Below are 26,997 nucleotides of genomic sequence, written 5' to 3'. Positions count from 1 at the left end.
GGTAGCATAAAAATTTTTGTGTCATTTTGATTTATCCTTTACCATCCTTTTTCATAAACTTTAACTAACTTGAAAGGGTTATAATCTTCACAATAGGGGTGATAAACAATTCCTTAGGGTCGTTAGATTCCTAGAGCCTTCAACTTGTTATGTATGAGATCGTTTTATCAGACGGACTCATATAAATAGCCGATTTTTGTAATTAATCACCTTTTAACTTGTAAGTGATTACTCTAACACATAAAATTTATATAGTTCAGTCCAATATAGATAATCTCAAAATAAAATTATCTCATTTAAAAATTTGTGTAGAGCCTTCATACAAACACTTCTATGAACCCTTTAAATACCTTCTTTTTGTGAGATGAAAATATTTGATGCGGCAATCTCATTTTAGGTGAAAATGCATGGGATTTAGAGGTTGGAGGTTAGTTCTCATATTACTAGTCCATTGTTTTACATGAAAATATGTTTAACCCCTTAAATATCTTCTAATAGCATTAGTCCAGTATTTTAAGAATTGTATATTTTTGGTTGATTATCTATGATTGAATCGCATAAGACAAGACTAATAAGCAACAACTAATGAATGCATAAACAAAAAATGGATAAATATAGCAGCTAGTCTCTTGAGAGACCGTCTTTTTTAGAGACGTATCTCAAGCTCAACAATGTATATTTATCGTATTCTTAATGCCTACTTACATTAACCTTAATGCTTATTTGTCGTATTCTTAATGCCTATTTGTCGTATTCTTAATGCATACTTTCAATATCTTAATGTCTACTTATATTATTTTTAATGCATATTTATAATATTTTAAAAAATATATAATGGGCCAATCCAATTAAAAATGATTTTTCAAAGAGATCATCTTTCACAAGAATTTGTTTAAATCTAGGGCTTTGGGCTCACACATCAAACAAGATAAGTAATTTCTAGGGTAATTATGCAATTAGGCTAATGACGAATTTAGAGGATGGTTAATTATTACCTCTATTTTCTCAATTTCGATGGTAAAAAGTTAGTTATCTTGAACTTGAGTCGTAGTTTTCTCAGTATTATCTTGTATAACACCTTATTGATTTACATATTTAATAATTTTGAATTAAATACAAGATATTTGAACATTTGGATTATAAAGTTTTAGAATAATAGCGTGGGTTTATTAATGGGATATTCTACATGATAAACACCAACTATGGTGAAAGGCAAGGAGCAATAATTTTTAAATTTTTTTTCATAAAATAGCACTCAATTATTGGAAAAGTCACTACAGTAACATTATGACGCCAAAAAAGTTCTAGATCAGACCGGACAGGACCAAACCAAACCATTCTATAACGGTCTGGTCTATGATTTCTTTTTTTTTTTTTTATATTTTTCCCAAATTAATATATGTGTTTATACAAATATTTTGCACTTACAATCACCAAATATATAATTTGTAGTTAGTTGATTGCATCAACATTATTAAAGTATATATATTTATACAAAAATAAGTACATCTCAAAATATTTAGGTAGCAACATATATTTGTTTTTTAAAAAAATATAATTTTTGGTTATAGTACAATTTGTGGTCTGGTCTGGTCTGGTCTAAAACAAAAACCGTGACCAGACCGCAAACAGTAATTTATTTGAAACAAAAATCAAATCAGGCAATTTAGATCGTAAATCAAATCAAATATTAAAATTACAATTTATCCAATTTAATTTATAGTTTTGACGAAACTCTGTTGAAATCTGGTGAGTCGAACTTGGCCATTGGCAACTAGTTGTATACTTACTCTACAAGACTTTGAATCATACGACAAAATGGAAATGTTGCCTTAAGATTTGGAATTTCTCGAATTAGGATTTAGGATCATGCTCTTTGAAAATTGAAAAACACACACATACTAATCAAAAATGGAAGGAGTAGGAAATTAGAGTTTTCATTCATGGAGGAAGAAGAATCAGATCAACTACCCAACACGTTCAACGACTGGGAATCTCTTCCCTCTTCCACCCATTCTCACAATCAATCTACTCTTCAAACCCATCATTACAATAACCATAACAATGACCACAATCTGTCAATCTTCCCACCCATTAATCATGAAGGCCTCCCAGTTCCATCCCTTCCTCTTCATGCACCTCCTTCTTTCTCCATTCCTAATTCTAAGTCTAATTCTTTGACTTCTTCCTCTTCTTCCCTACCCAAACCCTGCGACGTTTCCCCCTTTAGTACTTGGTTCAATTTTGCCCTCCATTTTTGGAATTCTAAACTCACTCGCCTCCGTTCTCGTGGGGCTTTCTCATTCATTTTTCCCGTGGCTACTACGGTGTCGTTTCTGGGGTTTTTGTGGTTTTGGATTCGGTGGCGGCGGAGGGTATGTAGTTCTACTGGAAAGGAGAGTATTGATCGATTGAAGGTTCTAATTAAGGAAAAAGACGAGGTTGGTTTTTGTTTTTTTGTGTGGTTCTTATTGTTATTTATCTGACTTTGGCATGCTCATTATGTGTTTGTAGAAATGCTAAGGTCAATTATGCACAAGTTTCCCCAAAAAGAAAAAGTAGAAACTGCCTTTTTTATTGTTTAATGGTGATTGAGGACTCATTATGATGTTAATTACTCCATTTGGTTTGTTTATCTGCTATTTAGTTGAGGAATTTATTCCTCTTTTGGGAATGTCAATGCTTGGATGAGTTTTGGGTGTACAATGTCAAACTTAAATTCTTGTTAAACAGCCAAATTATGAAATATGTTGCTAAACTTTGGCCTTATTTGTACTTTTCTGTACTTACAAACTTCTTTGATTGGAACTTATAAGCCCTTATTGAACTTGCTCCAAGTGATTCTGGTGTCCTTTGTTTCCTGTCAGCCTACTATGATACTCAGAAGGCTCATGAACCAATTCATAGTTTTATGCTTCATAGTTCATAATATTCATCCAAGCCTGTAGCCCCTTAATACACACAATCTAGGTCAAAAATACATGTTATCCTCATTGCTTCATATGCTTTTTTTCTCATTCTAATACCCAATGAATGCTCCATCTCGATAAGAAAAATCTTAGTTGGCCAATGTCATTCCCATAAGATTATCATTGGCCTTTCAATATGCATTTCTTCTGAATTATTAATTTCTATCAAGTATCAATTTGTAATGATAGAGCCCAATCTCCTTGTACTATATCATTGAAACTATGGTATTGGAGAAAGTTGGAATACCTTTTTTGGTGTATGGACTTTGAAATTCAAATGGGCGTGCAGCTTTTAACGAAGGAATGATAAATTGGGAGTTGCAGTAGCTACTTCGTTTGGAGTTCTTCACCTACCAAGCTCACGGCTGGAGCCTTGATCTGACTTGCAAAGGGCAGGATGGATGGAGATTAAGCAACAACTTTGAATTGATGATTTGGTTTGGAATAAAAGGATACCTTGAACTTAAACTATCAACAAATTATGAATGGCTTGGAACATTAACAAACAGAGAAGCTAGAAGAGTATTGTCTGAACTTTGAAGAGAAAGGGAAATATAGTTCACTTTTCTGATGGATTGCTTTTACATCACACCCGATATTTATATATCGCTGGTAACTTACTTTCCAATCTATAAGAAATAAATAAAAATGAAGAAAATGCCATAAAATATAGAAATACTAATATAAAGCATACTGCAATTTGGTTCCCAGGCCATGTTATTAGCATTTTGAAATGTTTGGGATTGCATCACCATTCCATTTGTCATTCATTCCTCTCTTCGCTTCCCCTTTCTTCACTTCCTCAATTATTATCCAAACATGCTCTTAGCACTTGGGGATAATTTTGTTTGGCATCCCCGTATAGTGTGGCATGTATCAGCATTCGGTACATTTCTTAATCTATGAAGGTACATGTTCCTCGTTTTGGCATTATATAGTACTAAATAACTTTTCTTATTTTATTTAGTTTATATTACAGTGGGGATTTATGGATGGAAGCATAGATACATGGAACGTGGAACGTAGCCACGTTCCACGATCCGGGAACATCCGTCCCCAATCACCACAAAACGCATCCCAAATCGCTCAAGGTGATGTTCCGGTGTAGAAGACCTTTTTAAAAACATATTTTGGCTTTCATTTACACTTTAAAGAAAAAACAATGGAGGAAAACAAGATAAAACTAGAAAACTAAAAAAATTCCACTTAAAAACAATTTCTAAAAGAAAAAAGTATCATTTTAATTTAATTTTGTTGTCAAATTTATATTTTTACACATAATATATCTCGTAAGTCAATCTATGTTGCGTTCCTTGTTCCCGTTCCTATTCCCAGTTCCATACACAATGTCGTTCCATGTAACAATGGATGGAAGTATGCAAGTGCATGAATGTGAGGAAAAGGGGTGTGGAAAATTTTCTTCATTGAACTTGCTTTTCGTGCTTTTGTTGTACATACAGTAGCCTTTTGTAATTCTACAATGAACTGGACCCGACTAACTCAATTCCAAACGACTCTAAAAAGAATTACCACAAAATTTATCCGAATGACATGTTAATTAGGCACACACTAAACACAAAAATTACTCGACTCATATATCATCACTAATTATTACTCTTGTACAAGGCTATATGAAAAAGACTTATGATGTGTTTCGTGCTAGTGATAGTAGTCTATTGCTAGCACTTGAAGGGAGAGGCAAAGTAGATTTTCATACACGCTTCCACGCCATGTGTTATGGAATAGGTGAGTATCATAGGTTGATAGCTTTCAAATAACACTTATTCTATTTTTCTCTTAATTTTTGAATACACGGCTATCTATTTGAAGTGCCAGAATTGAAAAATAGTATATCCATGATAAATTTCAAGATTCACTTTGAAGCGAATTCCTTTATCTGATATTGAACTCTCTGCTGGACTAACTTTTTAGAACTCTTTCCCTTATTCTAGTAGAACCAACAATTTCTATAATGGATTTGATCCTGAATATGCTGCTCAGTAGCATAACACAGGCAGCAACATTTATAGCCTTTGTAAGAAGGATGACGGTTTCTTGCTTTTGGCGTTTACGAATTGCGACAGCTCTGAAATTGTTCCCCTCCTAAAAGATTTGAAAAATATTATGTAGCTATTCTTTCATGCTGTTGTATGGTCTTGTCAAGAACTCACTAGTGGCCATTTCATTTATGAGTTTTACTACACCTGCTTAGAATATGAGAGCAGACACTGTCTTCAATAGTTATTTGCTTGCATGTGTATTTAGATTAACCTGGGAAAACTGATGAGTACACGTGACTGCCAAACCGGAACTCAACCTGAATCACATGAGGCACAGCCTAATTTCCCTCATTAAGTTTATCTTAGAAGTTGAGTAATCTGCTCCTATATTCTTAGACGTTCTTTTTTAGGTAACTATGAATATCACTCATTTACTTCTTTCTACTTCGGTTTGGTCCAAAACTCAACTACTGAAAAGTATGGGAGACAACAATTTATACTCATGAATATTCCCCCTGCCCCCCATTTTTGTCAGGCCTCTGTTTCTCTGATATAACTGATTCTTCTGCATTCTGTGTTTTGTTTGCTGAAGGCTATCATATCTACAGAATGTTTATCATACTCCTATTCCACACATTTTGTGGAATGGGTTGCCCATTTGTTATATTTTTTTCTTTATTGGTTTGTCACTTTGGAATTGAAATTCCGTACTAAAGTAGTTTCTGCTTCTTACGCAGAAGATTATTCAGCTCTTGGAACAGGTTGCTCAGATGAATAAGTTGTTGCTGGCAAGATACAGAATTCCAGTGCTGAGGAGTTGCTGATTGTTTGGAAAAATTTATAACTAGCTGCATTCAGGTATATGACTGTGTCATTAGGAGCAACAATCAGGTGTGCATATGTGTTATATTTGTATTTACATTCATAATTTATCTACAACATGAGGCTGATTTGTATATAGGTGTTGTTCACGGTTCAGTTTGTAATTTGTTATGCTTGCACCACCATTATTGATGATGCCATCATATATTTGTGGAAGCAGACAACTATTCTCTTATTATTACACAAGCTTTCTCTAATAATTTTATTTATTGAAATGTTCCTAGAATTAAGATTTGTAGTTCTGTTGTAACTAGAGGTTTTGGCTAAAAATAAAGGGCAGTATCTTTTAGAGATCGTTTATTCGACCATAGATACACGCTTCTCATTTAAGAAACATAAGATTGGCAGCCTTAAAAACTACTGTTAATCGATTGGTATCTAGTCTTGAAAAGGAACCTCTTTTAGACTTGTAATAAATTGCTCAATTATGGCCCTGCTCCATGGTCCATGCCTATTTTCACTGTTAACATCCTTAAATTTCCTTTATTTGCTGGTAATGCGTAAGACAAATTGAACTTTTGAAGGTTCAACCTTCTTGCTTGATTTTTTATTTATTTTTGAAGGCTATTTTATTGGGACTCGGGTATTGGTGTTAGACTTGGGTATGTGTCCTAATGTTGGATTTGACTAGTTTGTTACATGATTTTTGTCCAAATTGAGTGTCGAGGTGTTATACCAATGTCTGAGTGTTGAGAATCCGACATGGGTACTTCAGTGAAAACATAGCATGAAGGTACTTGATGGTTAACCTAAAATATTTCACCTACTTTTGCTTGGGTTTTTGAAGATGCTTTTACATAATTTCTTCACAATTATTTGCATGTCTATCATTTATTCCCTTTTGCGCAAGTGCATGGCCCATGGTTACAAGTTTGTTGAAGTTGCCATTCTTGCAATATCATAAACTCAATGGGCAAAAGCTGGCAAGTATATTTTATATTTAGAAATATCACTGTCTTTTCATTTCATGTGTTCATCCTATTATTAATTCATTCATAATAGATATTATTAAAGGAATATCAATCAATAATAGATATTGATAACAAATCCATATCAAGATAAACCAATAATGGGTGTAATGTAGAGTTTAGAACAGTGATTTAGTGATTACAACCTCATATTATAGTTTTTATGAGCGGAATATACTGGGTATGATGATGATGATTTAGTGATTGATTGTTCATGTGTCTTTATATTGTTTTGATAAGCTGAGCAAGAGTCACGAGGGTTCATGGGTAACAGATTTTTTTGACTCGTAATCTCGTTTCTAAACTTTGAATTATCACTCATCAATTATAACCCATGTGCTATATTTTTATCCAATCTATATGCCGAGGCTTCTCCTTAAGATACTTCTGAACTTTTGTGTACTTAGTTCAATCTAGCCAAGTTTTGAATTGCAAAAACTCTAGGCTCATTATCACCCTTAGTTCTTTCGGAGGGGGTGGAGGATACTGTTGATCGAATAGTTTTACCCTTGTTGGCAGCGAGATATCAGGTTGGTGAACTGGTCGAGTAGTTCTTGGTTTTGGATCCTAAAGCTACCATTACCCGCCCCAAGTATCCGAAAAACAAATTAATCGGTGAAGTATGTTACTAGTCACAAGAACAATCGTGTAGGCCGGATTATAAGAATGTTTTCCAAAATGTTGTCCACATAGGATCAGTATTTGAGTCATTTTTTTTCGCATCATAACTAAAACTGTTGAAAACTTCTGCTGTTGTAATCATAAACTACTGATAATCTTTACAGTTTTAGTTACTTTGCCTTTGCTGCAAAAACTCGATTCTATCTGTACCGTATTGTGAGAATTATATATTGTTCGTGGAGAAATTCGGGTTTGTTTTTTAGTACTTTGAGAAAAAATGGGATTTGATCCCATTTCATTGTAATTAGAAACTACATTCGTGAGTATGATTTTATTGTCTAAGTCGGTTTACCCACAATTATTATGATTGTTGTGTTTATGAGTCATGAATGATTGATATCATTTACCAAAATCCAAGCTATCTTTTGTCATTTTCAACCTTTTGGTTTCAAAAGTGTAATGATTGTGGATTTCATGATTTCTATATTATTTTTCTTTTTCTTCTGATGTGGTCTATAGGAATTTTGATTATGACTACCAGATTACTCTCTCTGTTTGTTCCATGAGTCAGTGCTTCTGATGTGAAAGATTTTTGACAGAAATGATGGGCTAAATTTGATATACTTCTCTCAAATAGACGATTTCTCAAGAGATAAGCTGAATTTGGTAGTTAGTGGAATAACAACAATAATTTGAGATATGAATTTTGAGAATGATATTAGTTCGAAGCGGAAATGTTGGCCTTTGTAAAAATAGAAACGTAACTAAATCAATGGGAGAATAAAGGAAGGAAAGTTTAGCAAATTGTGTTGATTCAAAGATTATAAAAAGCATTCCAAATTCTTTTTTTATGCTTCCGCTCTTACATAAAGTTCTTGTTTCCACAATTCAAAATGAGATGAGTTTTTACTAATGAATTAAATTTAAAACTAATTACTTGTAAAAAATTAGGGTTTATCTTAATTGGAGTAAATATTGTCTTTTGACAATTCTTTTTAAAATATGTTTTGATGTGAAAATGCTTTTAATTTCAACTGTTTTAATTAATTATATTTTTACCTTATTTTTTAAAAAATTAACTTTAACATTTAGATGTGTTATTCTCAAATTCTTACATATAAACTTAATTGCTTTAAGTTTTTATAAAAATAATTCTTCATAAAATACAAATTTGTTTTGGCTAAAGTAGTGATTTATTACTATGTTTTACAAACATTGTGATATAGATTTACAACATTACAATTACAAAATTTCTGATCAAGATAAATCTTACAAGCTGCAAATACTTTTATATCATCATAATAATGCTCATCACCTAAACGTTTGTAACTCAACTATATTTTATTCCCCCATTGTTATTTAGTGGCTCCTATTTAAAGTGGGGTGGAGTTTTGGGTTCGGATGTACACAATTTTACATTTATTAATAACAACACAGAGGTTGTTTCTGATTGGCCATCGGTACCAAACATCATCTACAATTTCACATAAATAAAAAGTGTATATAACCGAATAAGCCATTTTACCGTAGTTCTTCATATGATTTGAAATCAAAGAACTATAAATCTTTAGCGCCATCGAAATAATCGATCATCAAAAATAATTTAATGTGCCTTTTGATTTGATGAGCCATTGCCTATGTGCCTTCGGATATCAAGTTCATCCACAAATTTAAGAGGATTATCAGTTTCATCCCTGAATGCCTTGCTGTTAGGATTGAGTAAACTTCCATGCCTTAACCCATAGAGCTTAAGAACTTGATTGTCCGCGAAATTGAATGCCCGTTCCATGCTCTTCAAGCACTTCTCGGCTGAGTGATCCCCGGACTTCTGACAAGGCTTGCACCCTACAAAATGAGTCACGAAAGGCCATCGATCATCCCCATATCCCGGATGGTATCTATCGCTCATTTCTTCATACTTATCGACCAAATCCATCCAATACCCATGTAAGTAGTACGAGTTTTCTATAAACACTTTGTCTAACCACTTCTTTTCCGATAGCAACAAGTATATTAAGGCGGATTGATCATCCGCCTCAAAATCTGGCCGTCCTTTCAGTTTTGCTGTAAGGAGTTTTCCGGCTTCATCTCTAACTGGACCTTTAGGACCCATGGGTGCCCAAGCGTCTAGTAAGTCCAACGACCACTGACAGTTCCGAAGTAGGAAGCTTCCAGTGTTGAGTGCAATCCATGAGTTTTGCTCGAATAGCAAATCGGGGAATCCATGGATTACAAGGTTATGGTCTTTGTACTTTCTAAGAGGAACTTCAAACACCATATCAGTAAAGAGTGCATCACTATCTAACCACCAAAACCATTCTATTTCTGGATGAGAAAGTATCAACTTTCTAATTAAGGGTAATTTTGCCCAAAAACCTGACATTACCGTATCTAAATTAGCCATATTGTATATAATCTCCATCCCATGTAACCTACAATAATCAATCTTATTCTTAACACCCTTAACTAAATAGTGATCACCAAACGGGTTCTCACAAGGGTCGGGCGATGAGCCAGAGATGAGCAAAATTCGTTCTTTCCCACGTATTACACTGGGAAAACCCGGGTTCTCTTTTAGCCAATTTTTTCGTAGCATATTCCAGTTATTAATCTTTGGCCCCAACGTGTAGGTCTCGTTGGGGTTGAATTGTGCCTTGCTCGTCTGCCCATCGGGGTCATTACTCGAATGCATTTCAGCAAGTACTCGAGTAGTCTCATCCATAAGATTCCGATTGTCTGAGGAGCTATTAAGGTTCCCGATCCCAATAGTGCCCCTTAGCACGAGTATGGTTATGAACCCACTTAAGAGAGTGAGCTTAACATTATTGATTGTTTTGTTCACTTGTCTCCAGCGCAGTAACATCCCTGAGCTTGTTGGTTTCGTGTTAGTAGCGTTTACACGACCCATTTAATAAACGACTCAACGAATAATTGAATATTGAATGTATGAATGGATGAATATAGGAGAAAGAACATGAAGAGGGAGCTTAAAAGTTTTTAAAATTTGAAGGATATGGTATGTTTTGGAAACCACATATTATACAAGGGGATACTGATGGGATCTAATCATGTTTTATCAACAATTTTTTATTTGAGCTGTCAATGGAAAAATGACGAATATTGGGTGCTTAGTTTTTTTGTTCTATTGGTTGTCTTTATATTTGATATTTCTTTAATCTTGATGATGGCTTCTTGTTTTTTTTCACATATTTGTTTGTATTTTTCCCTTTCTTTGTGTGGTTCTTATGATACTTCTATTGCAAAATTGGATGATGATAACATTCTCAATCCTTTTGAAAATTTAGTTTTGTGTCGTTTGTTAGTTAGGTTTTTTAGAAGCTAAACGTTTGAATATAACTGCAATCTGTCAAGAAATAGACTTAATTGCAAACTTAAACTGATGGTTGAGACTCTTAGATATGTTATATACTCTATCGAGGATTTATTTGTGTTTTTCATGTTCTTCAACTATAGTGGAAGTACTTTTCGATCTCTTATGAGTTTGCTACATATTTTTTTTCTACTTTATAGATCAAAGTGGATTAGTGAAAAAAAAAAGTACCAAATGAAATGAAGAGAGATGTTAAATTTATAGTCTATGCATGATAATAGAAAAAAGGGTGGGGTCATGTTTCAAAAATGAAATTTAGCAAATTTAATAAGACAGAACATAATGATATGTATGACAAACTTAGAGGGATAAGTGAAAGCCCTATGAAACACAACGGCAATTTAAATGGTTCATTGCCGAATCCAACTTGTAGTGTACAAGACAGCAACTACTATAGTTTCACTCAAAGTTTGTTATTTTTGGATTCAAGGTAAGGCTATAGAGTTCCTACCTGCAAACGTGAAAGGGTTTTAATCCTTTCTGTAGGATTTGAGATTTAAATTCGTGTCACAAGAGTAAAAGGAAAAGCGTCAATCACTAAATCAATCCATAATTTTCAATTAAATTTCGAAATTTCCATCGTGTCAACAAAAAGCTCAATCCATACAGTATATATACTACTCTGTCCCTTTAAGATTGTTATTGACAGTGATATTTTGAATACATCACTGTCACGAGCAATATTAAAGGGACAAAAAAAGTATTCATTATTGCCAAACAAACTCACTGACTTCTACTGGGTTGCTTGTCACAAAGATAATCATTAAATTGATCAATATATTTTCCATGCAAACTTTTATCACCAAAAATGGCACTCAATTTTTGTGCTTCATCTCTATATATTTGCCCAACTTCATCTTGGAATACAAGTCTAAGTGACTCAACCACACAACTTCTAGTAAAAGATCCATCTTCCACATTTCTTGGTATTTCAACCCCAACTTTTTTATGTACCATAAATCTTGCATATAACCCATGATCAATTGCCAATGGTAACATAACAAGAGGCTTCCCAAATTGAAGCGCTTCTATAATCGAACTCCATCCACAATGAGTTAAAAACCCGCCTACTGAGTCATTACTCAATATCTTGAGTTGAGGCACCCAACTTGTCCAAATCATCCCACGATCCCGAGTTCGATCCTCAAAACCCTCAGGTAAAACCAATGAAGAAAGTTTTGATCTTCGAAATGCCCAAAAGAAGGGCAGCTTGGAAAGCTCTAACCCTAGAGCCAACTCATTGAGTTGGTCTTGACTCGGTTCAAACTCACTTCCTAAGGCAATGTACACAACTGATCCTTTTCTTTGCTTATTCAACCAACAAATGATGGGCTGCCAAGTGTCATCCATGGGGTAATTTTCCAAAGAAGGAGGCAATAATCCAACTGGTAAAACAACCTTATTTTCATACTTTTGCAAAAATGGAAAATATTGGGATTCCAGTTCCATGCAGCTACGTATAGCAATGACATCACAGCCGTCGATACTGCCCTGATATCGAACCACATCTAAAACAGTAGGACCCATTTGGTTATTGCTATTAAATAATAATAAGAATCAGAGTTGTCTCCGATATTTTAAAGACCCTGAGTAAAATATAAATTGCGGGCCCCTAAAATCTTAAATTACGTTTTAATACATTTTGGTATATGTAAATTTGTTTATTTATACTTTGATAAGTAAAATTATGTTTTATTAATATATTAAAATATTGCTAAATTTTATAATTACATGAAACCAACAACTATTAATCACAAATTTTAAATAGCCATTTATTCTTTTAAGTTTAAAGTTTAAACCACTATCATTACTTATCTTAATTGAACTAATAATAAAAATAATAAATTTAAAATTATTAAGAGAGATTATATAATTAGACATAAAATAATAATAATATATTGCTAACCTAAAATAATTTATACTAGTAATCCTAATCATTCAATACAAGCTGATAATACAAATTTATTAATCATTTTGTCCAATTATCTTTTGAAAAATAGATTGAATGTGAATTCATATTAAATTTTAATATTCTCTCTATTCATTTAATTTTGCTATACAATATACAAAAAGCCTTCCTTTTAATTTTGACCATATAATAAAGATATGAGGCACCCTATAAATCGAGGCTATGAGCGGTAGCTCATGTTGCTCCCCAAATAGCCAACCATATAAAAATGATAATGAAAATACAATGTAATTTAGCTAGGTAATTACTCGACAAAGTTTGAAGTTATTTTTGTCCTATTTTAGTGATATCTTTTCTTCACAAATTCATTCTCTCATTCATTACTACTTAAAAAGGTGGTATCATGTGCTACGAGGGATTACTGAGAAAACATGTTTGAGGATGAGAACTTGATTACCACGAAGTATGGATGGTCATGAATCCGGAACCCTGTTGGACCCGCCCCTTTTTTAAAGGTCTGGGTCTTATTTTTTGAGACCCATCGGATTCGGGTCGGATCTGAATCCAGAAAATATTTGACAAGTCTGGGTCTCAAGGTGTAGACCCAGACCCGGACCCAGACTTGACCTCGAGACCCAGACTCTAGATCCGCCCCTCAGACCTGGACTCGGACCCTATACAATTAAATATTTTTTTTACTTTTTAGTAATTATTTTGTATTTGAATTTCATGGACTCGAACAAGTGTTTGTAAACGATAATAAGTTGCTTACAAAAATACAAAAAGACTCGCAAAAGGTTCAATTTTGACAATCAAATAAACTTTGTTTAAGACCCACTAAGGACCCATCAAGGACCCTAGACCCGTCAGTTCCGGAGGGTTTGGTTCTGGGTCTAAAAATTTTGAACCCTTAAGGTCCGGATCCGGGTCCGATCTATAAAAAATAAAAGGGTCCGAGTCCGGGTCTGGCCAGACCCGCCTCATGACCATCCCTACCATGAAAACAAACACATTTCTGATAGAATTAGCTTGTTATGAAGAACATCTTAGAGTATCAATCATCTGCTCGAGCTTTGACATGACATCATAAGTTAATGTGAAAATAGGTTACAGGTTTGAATTTCAATCACCCCTCATTTAAAATGTAATATTTAGCGCTATGTATAAAAATGATATGTTGCATCCGCACTTCTAACCCAAAGAATTGTCGTGTGAGGAGGCGTGATGTCCTGGGTCGTGAACCATCAACATAGGCTTGTGGTTGATGGTTGACTTGGTTCATTGACATTACACTAGTACACTACAAAAAAATAGACAACTTTTCGACCACCCAAAACAGTCGGAAATCAGTCGGAATTTCGACTATTTTGGGGTAGTCGGCTCAGAATGGTCGGAAATTCACGTTAGTAGGAAAAACCGTTGGAAATTATGACTAACCATGGTTAGTCGAAAAATTAGTCGAAAATTCCGACTTATATGTTAGTCAGAAAATTTCCTACTATTAAATAGTCGAAAAACACTATTTCAGAATATATCCCAAAATGACAAAAAAAAGTTTTTTTTAAAATTTTCGACCACCTGGTTGGTCAGAAAAAAAATGGATGAAAAGGATATGCCATGTCATATCGACCACCTGTTTTGTACACAAATGCCTTAGTGAAGTTTTGAACCCAAGACTTCATGGATATTACATCCATGGTTCAACCAGTAGGCCAAGTGTTAAATTCTAATTCTTTAAGCTATGTTATTAAACTTATAACATAATAATACTCCTACCACTTAGTGTATTATTATTATTATTATTATTATTATTATTATTATTATTATTATTATTATTATTATTATTATTATTATTATTATTATTAATTATTATTATTATTATTATTATTATTATTATTTTGGTGCATTATTAATCGTATTAGTGTATTGTAACTATTAATATGATTAGTCGTCTTAGTATTAGTATTTCATATTGGTGTAGTATTAGTATTATTATTAGTTGTATTAGTATATTATTAATTGTCTTATTATATTATAACTCATATTAGTTGTATTAGTGTATTATTATTATATTATTAGTTATATAAGTATATTACTACTCATATTAGTGCATTATTAGTTATTTAGTCATATTAGTTGTTATTATTATTATTATTATTATTATTATTATTATTATTATTATTATATTAATATTACTATTATTAGCATATTATTATATGTAGTATTAGATGTAATTAGTTGTCTTAGACTCTAAGTGTAGTACTAGTATGTAATTAGTCATATTAGTGTAATATTAGTATGTTAGTAGTAGTAGTGTATCAATATAATTAGTATATCATCATCATCATCATTTTTTTTTTTGGAAAATAAGTAATTTATTTCATCAAAAAAACAAAGACAATACGAGCGACATATAAGATTTACCTTCTTGATCACAGTCTTAGGGAGAATAAAAAGCATACACCAGTAGGAGCTGATGCTCATGAGGACTGATGTGATGAGTTGAGCACGGGTTGCATATGATAGGTTCTTAGCATACCATGATCGGATTCTAACAGTCATTTTATCAACCAGGACGTCACAATCCGAAGCGGAGATCCTCCTAGATGTAAGGGGAATGCCCAAATATTTGAAGGGGAAGGAGCCAAGGGGGAGATAAGTCTCTTGAGCAATCATGGTTTTCAGATCACCAAGGATGCCAGCTATGTAGATAGCAGATTTGTTTAATTTTGCACATAGGCCAGAGGAGGCTGCAAAGGACTCAAGACCTTGACAGAGGAGCTGCGCAGATTTAAGCTCACCTTTACAAAATAACATAAGGTCATCAGCAAAGGATTGGTGATTTAATCTCAATCTTCGACCTTTGGGGTGGAATTTGAAATCCTTACGACAACCAATCATCATAAGAGTGCGAGAGGTATACTCCATGCCTATCACAAATAGTAATGGGGACAACGGGTCGCGTTGGTGTAGACCTCTCTTGGGATTGATGGTTTGAGATGGGGACCCATTGAGCATTATAGAGTACTGGGTTGAGGTAATGCATACCATGATCGCCCAAATGAACTGGGGGGAAACTTGAGTGTTGTGAGCATATCATGCAGAAATGACCAGTTCATCGTATCGTACGCCTTTCTCAAGTCAACCTTGATGAGGCAGCTACTCGCAGCTAGGGTAGCAGCCTTTCCTCGAGTAGTGTTTCACTATGTCCTGGTATGGTTTATGATTTTGCCAAAGACCCTTTTCCATCTTGAGCAGATGAGCTTGAAAATGCATTTGTAGAGAGTATGACAACATGAAATGGGTTTGTAGTCCCCCGGTGTAGACGGACAAGGAACTTTCGGGATGAGGGTTATAGCAGTGTTGTTCCAGCTCTTCAAGATTTTTCCAGTTGCTAAGAAATCTTGGATGGCCTTGATCACATCTTGGCTAAAGATAGGCCAGGAGGCTTTATAGAACTTGCTGTTGAAACCATCCAATCCTGGGGTTTTGTTATCGTCAATGCTCCAGATAGCCTCTTTCATCTCATCTGAGGAGAAGTTTAGGTCAAGTAACGACCAGGAGTCAACATCTAGAATGGGGCCTGCATGAATGGTTTGCATATTCAGACGTTTCCTACTCACCATGCTAGAGTCGAGTAGGTCTATGTAGTAAGCATGGAAAGCTTTTGAACTACCCTCATGGTCCCTGATGGTTTGCCCTCGCATCTGGATCATGTTTATCTTGTTATGAATTCGTCGATGATTGATACTATTGTGGAAGAAGCTTTGTTTTCGTCTCCATATTTAAGCCAAGAAATTTTTGCCCTCTGTTGTAGGAAGGGTGCATAAAGTTTCTTAGCTTCAACCAGATTTTGCGCACAAGCCCTCTCAACAGATGCTAGAGTTATATCTTGGGGGTTGTCATGTAGGGCAGCTTGGGCAGCTGAGAGCGCTTGTTCAGCCTCTCGGACAGAAACCTGAATAGGAGTATGGAATTTCTCTTTGAAAGCTGTTCTCAGTAATTTCAGCTTTTGGTGAATCTGAAAGCTCATACATCCATCTACGTTTATGCTCCAGATGTCCTCCACAATCACAAGGAAACCAGGATGACTAGCCTAAAGATTGTAAAACTTAAAAGGATTCTTGGTACTTACCTGAGCAAAGAACTACACCAGAATATGGGAGTGGTCAAAGTTACCCTCAGGCAAGAAAATTGCTTCAGCATTTGGATAAATAAAGTGCCACTCATCATTACATATAGCTCGATCGATCTTGCTAAACAACCTACAATCCCCCGTTTATTTGTTATTCCATGTATAGAACCGACCACTGCATTTCAAATCATGAAGTCTACATTTGTCCATGCAATTGCGCAAAAGGGCTACTTCAGAGAGTCTGACAACCTGACCAACGCGTTTGTTCAAGTTAGCAATACAACTTGTTATAACTGATGCAAGAAAGAAAGTGTAAAGATTGAAAAAATCAAAACACACAGAATTTACGTGGTTCACCGACAATATGTCGACTGCGTCCACAGGCAGGGGAGAGAAAAAATTTATTACTAGAGGAAACCCAAAATACAAGTATTGGCTAGGTTACAGAAAATAGGAGTTTATAAATTACTCCAAAATAAAAAAAACCTTAGCCAAACATATTTTTTGGGATGATGCAAAACTAATGCCCAAGACTCCTTTTATAAGGAGAAGAATAACAAGCCTTTGTTATTCTTCCGATGTGGGATAATGAAAACATCAATCTTCCAATGTGGGATTCAAGGCGTAACCTTACACAATTGAAGTCTCCTAAGACTATCCAAGGGCCCTTGCACGTGCTTCCTAATTGTTCAAGTTGTTGGAGTAGCTCCAGACGGATATGCTTGTTGGTAGCACCATATACAAAAGTGCAAAGGAAAGGTACATCCATTGTGGGTTTAACCTCCAAATGCATCATTTGACTATTATAGACCAAGATGTCGACGGATATCGCTTCCGGCTTCCAACCAATAATTATTCTACCACTGTCATTCCACGCAAGATTGTGAGAAACACACCAACTAGGACACAAGTTAAGATAAAGTTGGCCAAGGCCTTTTCGTTTCACTTTGGTTTCTAGGAGGGCATATAGATTTACATTATGATGAGATATAAACCGGGATACCTCTTGTTGCTTAGTAGTTCTATTTATCCCTTTTACATTCCACGTAAGTATGTTATTCATGTGGAAACAAGATGGGGTGTAGTCCCCAGCACCGTTTGTTCAAGGTTATGTGGCACATTTTCGGCCAACACAGCAAAACCATTCGAGGTGTTCAACAAAGTTGCATTACCTACTAAGCCATGGGGTGTGGGATGTGAAGTATTCTGTTTGAAAACAGGATCGGGCTGCATAAGAGGCGGCACAGCAAATTCTATGGTGGCTGTTTCAGCATCATGGGTATTCTGTGTCATAGATTCATGGGCAGCCTGTGCCGACTGTGTTATGGGGCGTTTCCTTCTTGATTGGACAATCTGAAAACCCTCTTCATCAAGTTAAGGGGCTGGTTTGGGTTTGGGTTTAGGTATCCATTTCTTGACCACCTCCATGCGACAGTTGCTCTCCATATGGCCATGATGTTTACACTTAGCACAAATAATGGGCTTCCAATCATATTCAACTTTCACTCTAACAAGTTCGTCATCCTCATTAGTGAATGCAGGCGACTCATAGAATTCACCTTTAATGTTCATTTCTACTAATATGCGGGCATACTGATTATGTCCTTATTGAGGGTAGCATTATCGACCCTAATAACCTTACCTGACATGCTCGCTATCATACGAAGACTACGTTCCCCCCAGTATTGCATCCCAAGACCTAGGAGTCGTACCCACACAGGTAATGATTCAAGGTTCTCTTTTCATATGAGACATTCTTAGACCAAGGTTTTACCACAAAGGGTTTTTTGTCAAATAAGATGCCATTTGATTCACAAGCTGTGGTAACTCCCGTCTGCATTTTTCATATGGACTAAATAAATCCCTTTTGCAACAGAGCCAATTTTATCGATTTGGTCAGCCTTCCATATCCTCTTCACAAATCCCTCAATGACATGAATTAGAGGGTTAGCTATTGGAAAGCAGTTTATACATTATACAGTTACCTTAGGCGGTTTATGAAGTAGGCAGTTATCTTTAGTCAGTTAATATAACTGAATAAGTGCTCATGTATATATATTGAATATGCTTCTATGTAATAAACAAGAAAAAAAACAGTATCTTTTCACAAAACATAAATTCCAGAAATCATCAAATCTTCATGGTATTAGAGCCTTAGGGTTTAGATCCGGGGAGGACTCATCATCTACCGTTTCTTACCTTGCAAATGGCCGATGTATCAGAAGAGCAAACACAGCAAACCCTAATGTCATTGGAACAGATGGAACTGATGTTTCAAATGTTCCAGAAACTCCACAAAGCAACCAACCAAACTGAAAACCCAACATCACTTAAAATTTCAGGAAAACTCACATACCACAATTAGGAAAATTTACCCAGAATAATCCAACCTAGTTACGATTTTCCTACAATTATCCCAACTATCGATTAACCATGAATAATCCCAATTATTGACTCACTTAACCTGTGCTGTTGTTGCTCTTATTTTTACCGGTGCAACAGGTAATTTTCTGGCATTTAATCAATAGTTGGGATTATTGTAGAAAAATCGTAAATAGGTTGGATTATTCTGGGTAAATTTTCCATTTTTTAAAATATTTATCTTTTTTTTTATATTCAAAATGACTTGCTACAATAGGTAGCAGGTCACCCGAGTGTACCCAAGGCAAAGACCCTCCTAAGTTCGGATTATTCATGGTTAATCGATAATTAGGATTATTATAGGAAAATCGTGAATAGGTTGGATTATTCTGGGTAAATTTTCCCCACAATTATACGAAATGGTGCAAGTTAATGCACGTAGCAATTGGTGGTCGGGGGAGGCTCAATCACATCACTGCTCACTGCCGGACCCCCACCACCGTCAAACCCCAATTACACCCAATGGGAACAACGAGATGCCATGGTTATAGCGTGAATAATTGAGAACATAGATGGAGATATTGTAAATCAATTCTTGGACTACACAACAGCACACAGCCTATGGCAAGGGTTCGAAAGTCTCTTAGGATGTGGTAGGGACAAACTACAAATTTTCGACTTAAGTTCAAAAGCAGCAACATTAAGGCAAGACAACGACAACATCGAAGTTTACTACGGTAAACTCAACACAATATGGAAATAAATCGATCGGAGAATGCCAAATCCCATGACATGCCCACAGGATATAACAAAATTCAACAAATATATCCAAAGACAAAGATTGTATCAATTTCTCACGGGGATTAACGACAATCTAGACAAAGAAAGAAGGGATATTCTCAACAGTGAACCTTTACTAATGGTGGAGACAGCATACGCATCAATCAAAAGGGAGATCACACACCGTAACATTATGAACGACGTCTCATCACCGGGAACTCGTCCCTCAGAGATTGGATCGAGTTTAGCCACGAGAAACAAACCTTTTCAAAGAAGCCGAGAAGAAGATGACAGGAGGAAACTCCGATGCACTTACTGTGGTGGTTCCAAGCATACAAAGGAGGGATGCTTCAAAATTGTTGGTTACCCCGAGTGGTGGGACGATCTACAGAAAAGGAGAGCCGCCACCAAGGCACCGGCAAACCGGACCGGCGGTAAGGCTAACCTCAGTACTGCCGATCAACCGACATCATGTCTTAAGAACTGCTTGTTAATTCCCAGTTTGTCTCATAAATTATTGTCGGTTAGTCAGTTAACAAAGGACTTAAACTGTACTGTGCTTTTAACCTCTAAAAATTGTGTTGTACAGGATGCTCAGACGGGGACGATCATTGGGCGTGGTACTGAAGGAAGTTGACTATACTATGTCGATGAGGTGATTCCAAATTTTGGTGCAATGCTTGCTCATGGATCCCCTGCTCACCAATTGAGGACTTGGCATCGCCGTTTAGGTCATCCATCATTAGGTTATCTAAGACAACTTTTTCCTTTTCTTAATAATTGTACAGCATCCCTAGATTGTGAAACTTGTATCTTAGCTAAAAGTCATAAACAATCCTATTTTCCAAGTAATAGTTGTGCTCCAAAACCCTTTGATGTAGTACATTCTGATGTATGGGGCCCAGCCCCACATATTGACTATCATGATTTTTCATATTTTGCGTCATTTATTGATGACTGTTCTCGAATGTGCTGGGTTTATTTTTTGAAACACAAATCTGAGGTTTTTGATGTCTTTGTAAAATTCTATAACATGATCCTCACCCAGTTCCATGCACAACCTAAAATACTTCGCTCAGATAATGGTGGTGAGTATATCTCTGTTGCAATGAAACAATTTTTTCTTGACCATGGTCTAATTCATCAGACTTCCTGCCCAGACACCCCTCAACAAAATGGGGTTGCTAAGCGCAAAAACCGTACCCTTCTTGAGGTAGCACGTGCACTCATGTTTGACACTCATGTACCTATACACTTTTGGCCTGAGGCCATTGCTACTGCCACCTATCTCACAAAGCGACTTCCTACAAAGATCCTCCAATTCCAGACCCCTCTTGCCACAATCTATACTTTTACTCCTGTTCCCTCGTCTCACTCCATTCCTCCTCGCATTTTTGCGTGTGTTGTGTATGTCCATCTTCCATCACGAGCCCGAACTAAGTTTGAACCACGGGCAGTCAAATGTGTGTTTCTTGGGTACGACACTACACAAAAGGGCTATCGATGTTATGATCCTCTCCATCACAAGCTTTATACCACCATGGATTGTGACTTCTTGGAACAATCTCCCTACTACACCCAACCTCGATCTCAGGGGGAGACTATAAGTGAGGATCTCAGCTGGTTGACTCATTCCTTGGCTGACAGTCGAGCTCCCAAAGAGCAAGTAGGCACCACCACCGATATTGCCAATGACATTGTTACTGAATCATCTCCTCAGACTACTACGCCTGTCCTTGAGCATCCGGCCGAACGAGAGGTAACACCAAGTCCTATTGCTCCTTTCACTGATACATCCACTGACTATATTGTTCCAAGTAGTGCTGTTGTCCCCAGGAAATATGATTTACCCCCTCGAAGTACAAGAGGAATGCCTCCTAAGAGGTATGATCCCGAATATGAATCCCAGAGATCCCGATATCCTATAGGTAGACCGGATGATGAACAACTATCACAAGCAGCTGTTGCCTTCAATACATCCCTCTATTCCAGTACTATCCCGAAAACCACTGAAGAAGCCCTCCAAGAACCGAAGTGGAAACAAGCTATGGACGAAGAGATCACGACTCTCCAGAAAAACGAAACGTGGGAGACGTGTAGATTACCAGGCAATAAGAAGACAGTTGGCTGTAAATGGGTTTTCTCAGTCAAGTATCATGCTGATGGAACCATTGAGAGGTATAAAGCAAGACTTGTTGCTAAAGGGTACACACAGACTTATGGGGTAGACTACTCGGAAACATTCTCACCTGTGGCTAAAATCGACACCATTCGAGTCCTCTTCTCAGTAGCAGCAAATAAAGAATGGCCTCTGTTTCAATTTGATGTAAAAAATGCCTACTTGCATGGAAAAATTGAAGAAGAGGTATACATGAAGCCACCACCTGGATACTCAGATAACTATAGCAAAGGAGAGGGGTGTCGACTTATAAGGGCACTATACGGCTTGAAACAATCCCCGAGAGCGTGGTTCGGAAGATTCACTACAGCAATGAAGAGATTTGGCTACAAACAGAGCAACTCAGATCATACCCTATTTCTCAGGAGGAGTGGAAACCAAATTACATGCCTTGTGATTTATGTAGATGATATGGTGATTACCGGAAATGACTCCAAAGAAATTGACCGTCTCAGGAGCAAATTATTCCAAGAGTTTGAGATGAAGGATTTGGGACAACTGAAATACTTCCTTGGAATAGATTTTCTAAGATCAAGGAAGGGGATATTCATCAATCAGAGAAAATACATCTTAGATCTCTTAGCAGAAACAGGCATGTTAGACTGCAAGCCAGCATATACTCCTATGGTAGTTAATCATGGTGTACAAATCGTTGAAGGGGCAGAAGCGGCAGACCAAGATCGTTATAGACGGATAGTGGGAAAACTGATCTACTTATCCCACACAAGACCAGATATTGCCTACACAGTAGGGACTGTAAGCAAGTTCATGCATCGACCTCAAGTGGAACACATGGCAGCAGTCCTAAGGATCCTCAGATACTTAAAGCAAAACCAGTAATAAAGGAGTTTTCTACTTAAAGAATGATAATCTTGATCTTATTGGTTACACAGATGCAGATTGGGCTGGTGATCGGGACGACAGGAAGTCTACCTCGGGATACTTCACTCTTGTAGGGGGTAATCTGGTCACCTGGAAGAGTAAGAAACAGAAGGTGGTTGCTCTGTCTAGTGCTGAAGCAGAATTCAGAGGGATAGCAAAAGGAGTTACAGAGATTCTATGGATTAGGAAACTTTTAGGAGAGCTAGGCTTTCTTCAGACACAGGCAAGCCTTTTATATTGTGATAACAAAGCAGCAATAAGCATCTCTGAAAATCCAGTCCAACATGATCGAACAAAGCATGTAGAGATCGATCGACACTTTATCAAGGAGAAACTAGAAAGCAAGGTCATCCGTCTTCCCTTTATCAGATCTAAAAGACCAACTAGCCGACATTCTCACAAAAGCGGTTTCATCACAGGTCTTCAACAGCACGTTATGCAAGTTAGGCATCGGTGATCCCACGACCTAACTTGAGGGGGAGTATTGAAACGCAGTTTATACATTATACAGTTACCTTAGGCGATTTATGTAGTAGGCAGTTATCTTTAGTCAGTTACTATAACTGAATAAGTGCTCATGTATATATATTGGATATGCTTCTATGTAATAAACAAGAAAAAAACAGTATCTTTTCACAAAACATAAATTCCAGAAATCATCAAATCTTCATTAGCACCAAGAACATAGCAAATTACAGCTGACTCCCAATACTTAAGTTCATCTTCAATATTAGAATAGTGAATTTTAATCGGGGTAGGGTGTGGTAAATTGATACTTGATTCATTCGCCGTAGGTGCTGGGCTTTGAGCAGGAATTGATTTCTCCAATTGGGTAGTGTCTGGAAACCTGATTCCACTACCTGATGAACCTCCATGAAGGGTATTAGTCCGATTTGTATCTAAGTTTTCCTCCTAGAAGTGTCTCAAGGATAAGCGTGGACTAAGGACTTCATTTTCAAGGATTGGTACATCCGAGTTCGAGTGTGCCAAAATTGCAGTCTGTGAAGCTTGTGAGGCATTTGAAGATGTTGACCCTTTTGATGATGAAGATAGGGATAACCTCTTCTGCAAAACCTGCTTTCTAGGGCGTCCCCTCCCCCTAACCATGGCGGATTTCACGGAGGAAACCAGGAGAGGCGACAGGAGAAAGAAAGAGGAGGGAAGAAGACGTTTAAAGTTTTTATTATCATTATTATTATTATTATTATTATTACTATTACTATTATTAGTTGTATTAGTGTACTATTAGTCGTATTAGTATAGTATTACTAGTATTAGTTTATTAATAGTGTAGTGCTAATATATTATTAGTATGTAATTAGTCGTATTAGTTTTATTAGTCATATTAGTGTATTATTACTGGTATTAGTTTATTATTACTTTAATTAGTCGTATTTATTATTATTATTATTATTATTATTATTAGTATTACTATTATTATTATTAGTCGTTTTGTGTATCATTAGTATAATATTAATTGTATAGTATATTATTACTCATATTAGTCGTCTAATTTATTATTATCATTATTATTATTATTATTATTATTATTATTAGTTATATCAGTGCATTATTAGTCGTATCAGTGTATTATTACTCGTATTAGTTATTATTAGTTGTATTAGCATACTATAAGTCGTATTAGTTTAGTATTAGTATTATTATTAGTTATATTAGTGTATTATTATTAAGTTGTTATTATTATTACTCGTACTAGTGGAATATCAGTACTTTATTAGTTATTTACCCGTATTAATTATTATTAGTCGTATTAGTGAATTATTAGTACTTTATTAGTTATTTAGTCGTATTAGTTATTATTAGTCGTATTAGTATATCATTATTATTAGTACTCGTATATATTAGTGCATTATTAGTATATTATTACTCATATTAGTTGTATTAGTATATAATTCTTGTATTAGTCGTATTAGTATAATATTTGTATATTAGTTGAGTGAGTATATATTATTAGTCGTATCGTATTAGTGCATTATTAGTCGTCAACTCGTCGTGTAATATTACTCTTATTAGTATATTATTAATATATTCTTAGGCATAAGTTAAGGTAATCAAACATTATATTCTTTATTATCATATTTTTCTTTTTAATCTTGGAAAAAAAGTTCATAGCAAAGCATCAAAAATGTTGAAAAACCACTTGGTTGAATTTGTCAGAGGATTCCGTCTTGTCGCATCGTTTTGGGAAGTAATAATGGCAAACCTAGCTGCCTCCTGGGTGATTTAATTTTATTATGATTGAATTCCAACTCAAACATTCTCGATCAAACTTGTCAAAACACTTTCCAACTGAATTTTAGTCCTACTTCGGTCGAAATTGTTCAACCAAAATTCAGTTGGAAATTAGTTGGAGACTTTCGATTTAAAATTTTCTTTTTCTTTTTCAACATAAAATTCCGATCCAAAACTGATTCAGTAGCAATTTAGTTGAAAATTCCGACTAATGTCTGTCAGTCGGAAAGTCAATCGGTAATTTTCAACTGTTTGGGGTTCGTCAGTGGATTTTAGTCGAAAAATTATCTTTTTTTTAGTATTATGTTTTTAATTAAATTGATTTCTATAAATGGTATCAAAAGACTCCAAGCTTAAGCCCGAGGACATATTATTATATACTCAATCAACTTGATCAAAATTAATGCTGAAATTTATAATCATTACCACCATTAAATACCTGAAACAGTTGATGTCGCCATTCTCAAACCTTCAAAAAGAATCCGAGCTTCAAAGGGAAGAAAATACACCGATTTGTCTTCAAAAGGGATCCGACGAGGAGGAGTACAAAGTTCAATCCAACTTCCTTCCCCCCCTTTTAAAAGTTCACTTAAAGGACCTAATATAGAAAGTGTTCTTGCAAACCAAATAGAGAAAAACACTTTCCTAATCCCAAATCTATCAACAATTTGTGGTAGCCAATAGCAAGAAAAGTCATAAATGATCCAATCCAACGGCTGAGATGAAGAAGAAGAAGCTTCCAAGAATTTTCTCATGGGTTCTTTAAGACCATCATAGGCTTCCTTAAGAAGGTCAGTTCCATGTCCAGACCCTACATCAGTTGTGGCCTCTGCATTTAAGGGTAGATTTGGGGTTTTGGGTAAGGAGATAGGGACTAATGTGATTAAATGGGATGTGTTTTGTGGGATCTTTGGAAGGCGTTGAAGGTTTCTTGGTGTGGAAACAAAGAAAATATGATGCCCTTTTTTGGCTAATTGGTTAGCAAGTTCTAGGTAGGGGATTAGGTGACCAAATGCTAGCCATGGAAACATTACTATGTTGAGCTTCTTGGTGGGTTTGGGTTGTTCCATGGTTTTTGGGGAATGGTTTTTAGTTTTTACACATGAATGAGGATTGAGAAAAGGAAAGAGATTTTAAATACTTGGTTGTGATTTACTAGAACTTGTCTCAGTTTTATTGTCGGTGGTTAAAATAGTTTTGAAAATTTTATATATAGCTAAGAAAATCATTTTATAAAGCTTAAGTAATAGTTTAAGTTCTAATACGTGTTATATAGTATATAGTATATCACAATTTCTCGTGAAAAACGGTCTTTTTAAGAGATTATTTTTAATTGAATTGGCATATTATATATTTTTTGAAATATTGTAAGTAGGCTCTAAAAATAATGTAAGTAGGCATTTGAGATATTGTGAATAGGCATTAAGAATATGATAAGTAGGATGATATAAATATAAATATAAATTAAATTTTAATGGGTTGAGCTTAAAAAATATCTCCCAAAAAAACGATTTCTCAAGAGACAAGTTGATAGTACTATCATATAGGGGTAGAGCAAAATTAAATAAAGAATAATAATTGTTAAATCATTGAGTTTGGTGAAAGCCCTATCATTTTTTCAAAAATTAATTCACATGTTTTGAACCTATAACCAAAAGATAAACTAG

At 35.5% G+C, this 26,997-nt stretch overlaps 3 protein-coding genes across 5 annotated transcripts; 1 reads left to right on the top strand and 2 right to left on the bottom strand.

Moving 5' to 3' along the window:
- The first annotated feature begins 1,737 nt into the window (after positions 1–1,737).
- On the top strand, positions 1,738–6,051 carry LOC130799802 (uncharacterized). Of its 3 annotated transcripts, XR_009039338.1 has the most exons (3): positions 1,738–2,441; positions 3,259–3,581; positions 5,707–6,051. XR_009039338.1 is itself a non-coding variant. In XM_057663040.1 (2 exons), the coding sequence occupies exons 1-2, from the start codon at positions 1,944–1,946 to the stop codon at positions 5,791–5,793; spliced, it is 582 nt and encodes a 193-aa protein (XP_057519023.1). In that variant the 5' UTR covers positions 1,739–1,943; the 3' UTR covers positions 5,794–6,051. The 3 variants fall into 3 exon arrangements, 2 of the variants coding, with proteins under 2 accessions (XP_057519023.1, XP_057519022.1); XM_057663040.1 differs by lacking the exon at positions 3,259–3,581 and having other exon boundaries at positions 1,739–2,441; positions 5,710–6,051; XM_057663039.1 differs by lacking the exon at positions 3,259–3,581 and having other exon boundaries at positions 1,740–2,441.
- Positions 6,052–8,610: 2,559 nt separating this feature from the next.
- LOC130799801 (probable xyloglucan 6-xylosyltransferase 5) lies at positions 8,611–10,846 on the bottom strand. Its single transcript, XM_057663038.1, has one exon. The coding sequence runs from the start codon at positions 10,346–10,348 to the stop codon at positions 9,044–9,046; it is 1,305 nt and encodes a 434-aa protein (XP_057519021.1). The 5' UTR covers positions 10,349–10,846; the 3' UTR covers positions 8,611–9,043.
- A 523-nt stretch (positions 10,847–11,369) lies between these two features.
- LOC130799800 (putative UDP-rhamnose:rhamnosyltransferase 1) lies at positions 11,370–26,520 on the bottom strand. The gene is made up of 2 exons (XM_057663036.1): positions 25,770–26,520; positions 11,370–12,339 (listed from the first exon to the last, which is right to left on the bottom strand). The coding sequence occupies exons 1-2, from the start codon at positions 26,398–26,400 to the stop codon at positions 11,555–11,557; spliced, it is 1,416 nt and encodes a 471-aa protein (XP_057519019.1). The 5' UTR covers positions 26,401–26,520; the 3' UTR covers positions 11,370–11,554.
- Positions 26,521–26,997: the final 477 nt, after the last annotated feature.

The sequence above is a fragment of the Amaranthus tricolor genome, chromosome 14, assembly GCF_026212465.1.
Source record: "Amaranthus tricolor cultivar Red isolate AtriRed21 chromosome 14, ASM2621246v1, whole genome shotgun sequence".
Classification (NCBI taxonomy): Eukaryota; Viridiplantae; Streptophyta; class Magnoliopsida; order Caryophyllales; family Amaranthaceae; genus Amaranthus; species Amaranthus tricolor.
The sequence above is the reverse complement of the archived record's forward strand: the minus strand, read 5'-3'. Positions and strand labels throughout refer to the sequence as shown.

Coding starts and splice junctions, on each gene's coding strand:
- LOC130799802 (XM_057663039.1), top strand. CDS start 1,944: ATGGAGGAAGAAGAATCAGATCAACTACCCAACACGTTCAACGACTGG. Junction 2,442..5,706: donor TAATTAAGGAAAAAGACGAG/GTTGGTTTTTGT, acceptor CTTCTTACGCAG/AAGATTATTCAGCTCTTGGA.
- LOC130799801 (XM_057663038.1), bottom strand. CDS start 10,348: ATGGGTCGTGTAAACGCTACTAACACGAAACCAACAAGCTCAGGGATG.
- LOC130799800 (XM_057663036.1), bottom strand. CDS start 26,400: ATGGAACAACCCAAACCCACCAAGAAGCTCAACATAGTAATGTTTCCA. Junction 12,340..25,769: donor GGCGACATCAACTGTTTCAG/GTATTTAATGGT, acceptor CTACTGTTTTAG/ATGTGGTTCGATATCAGGGC.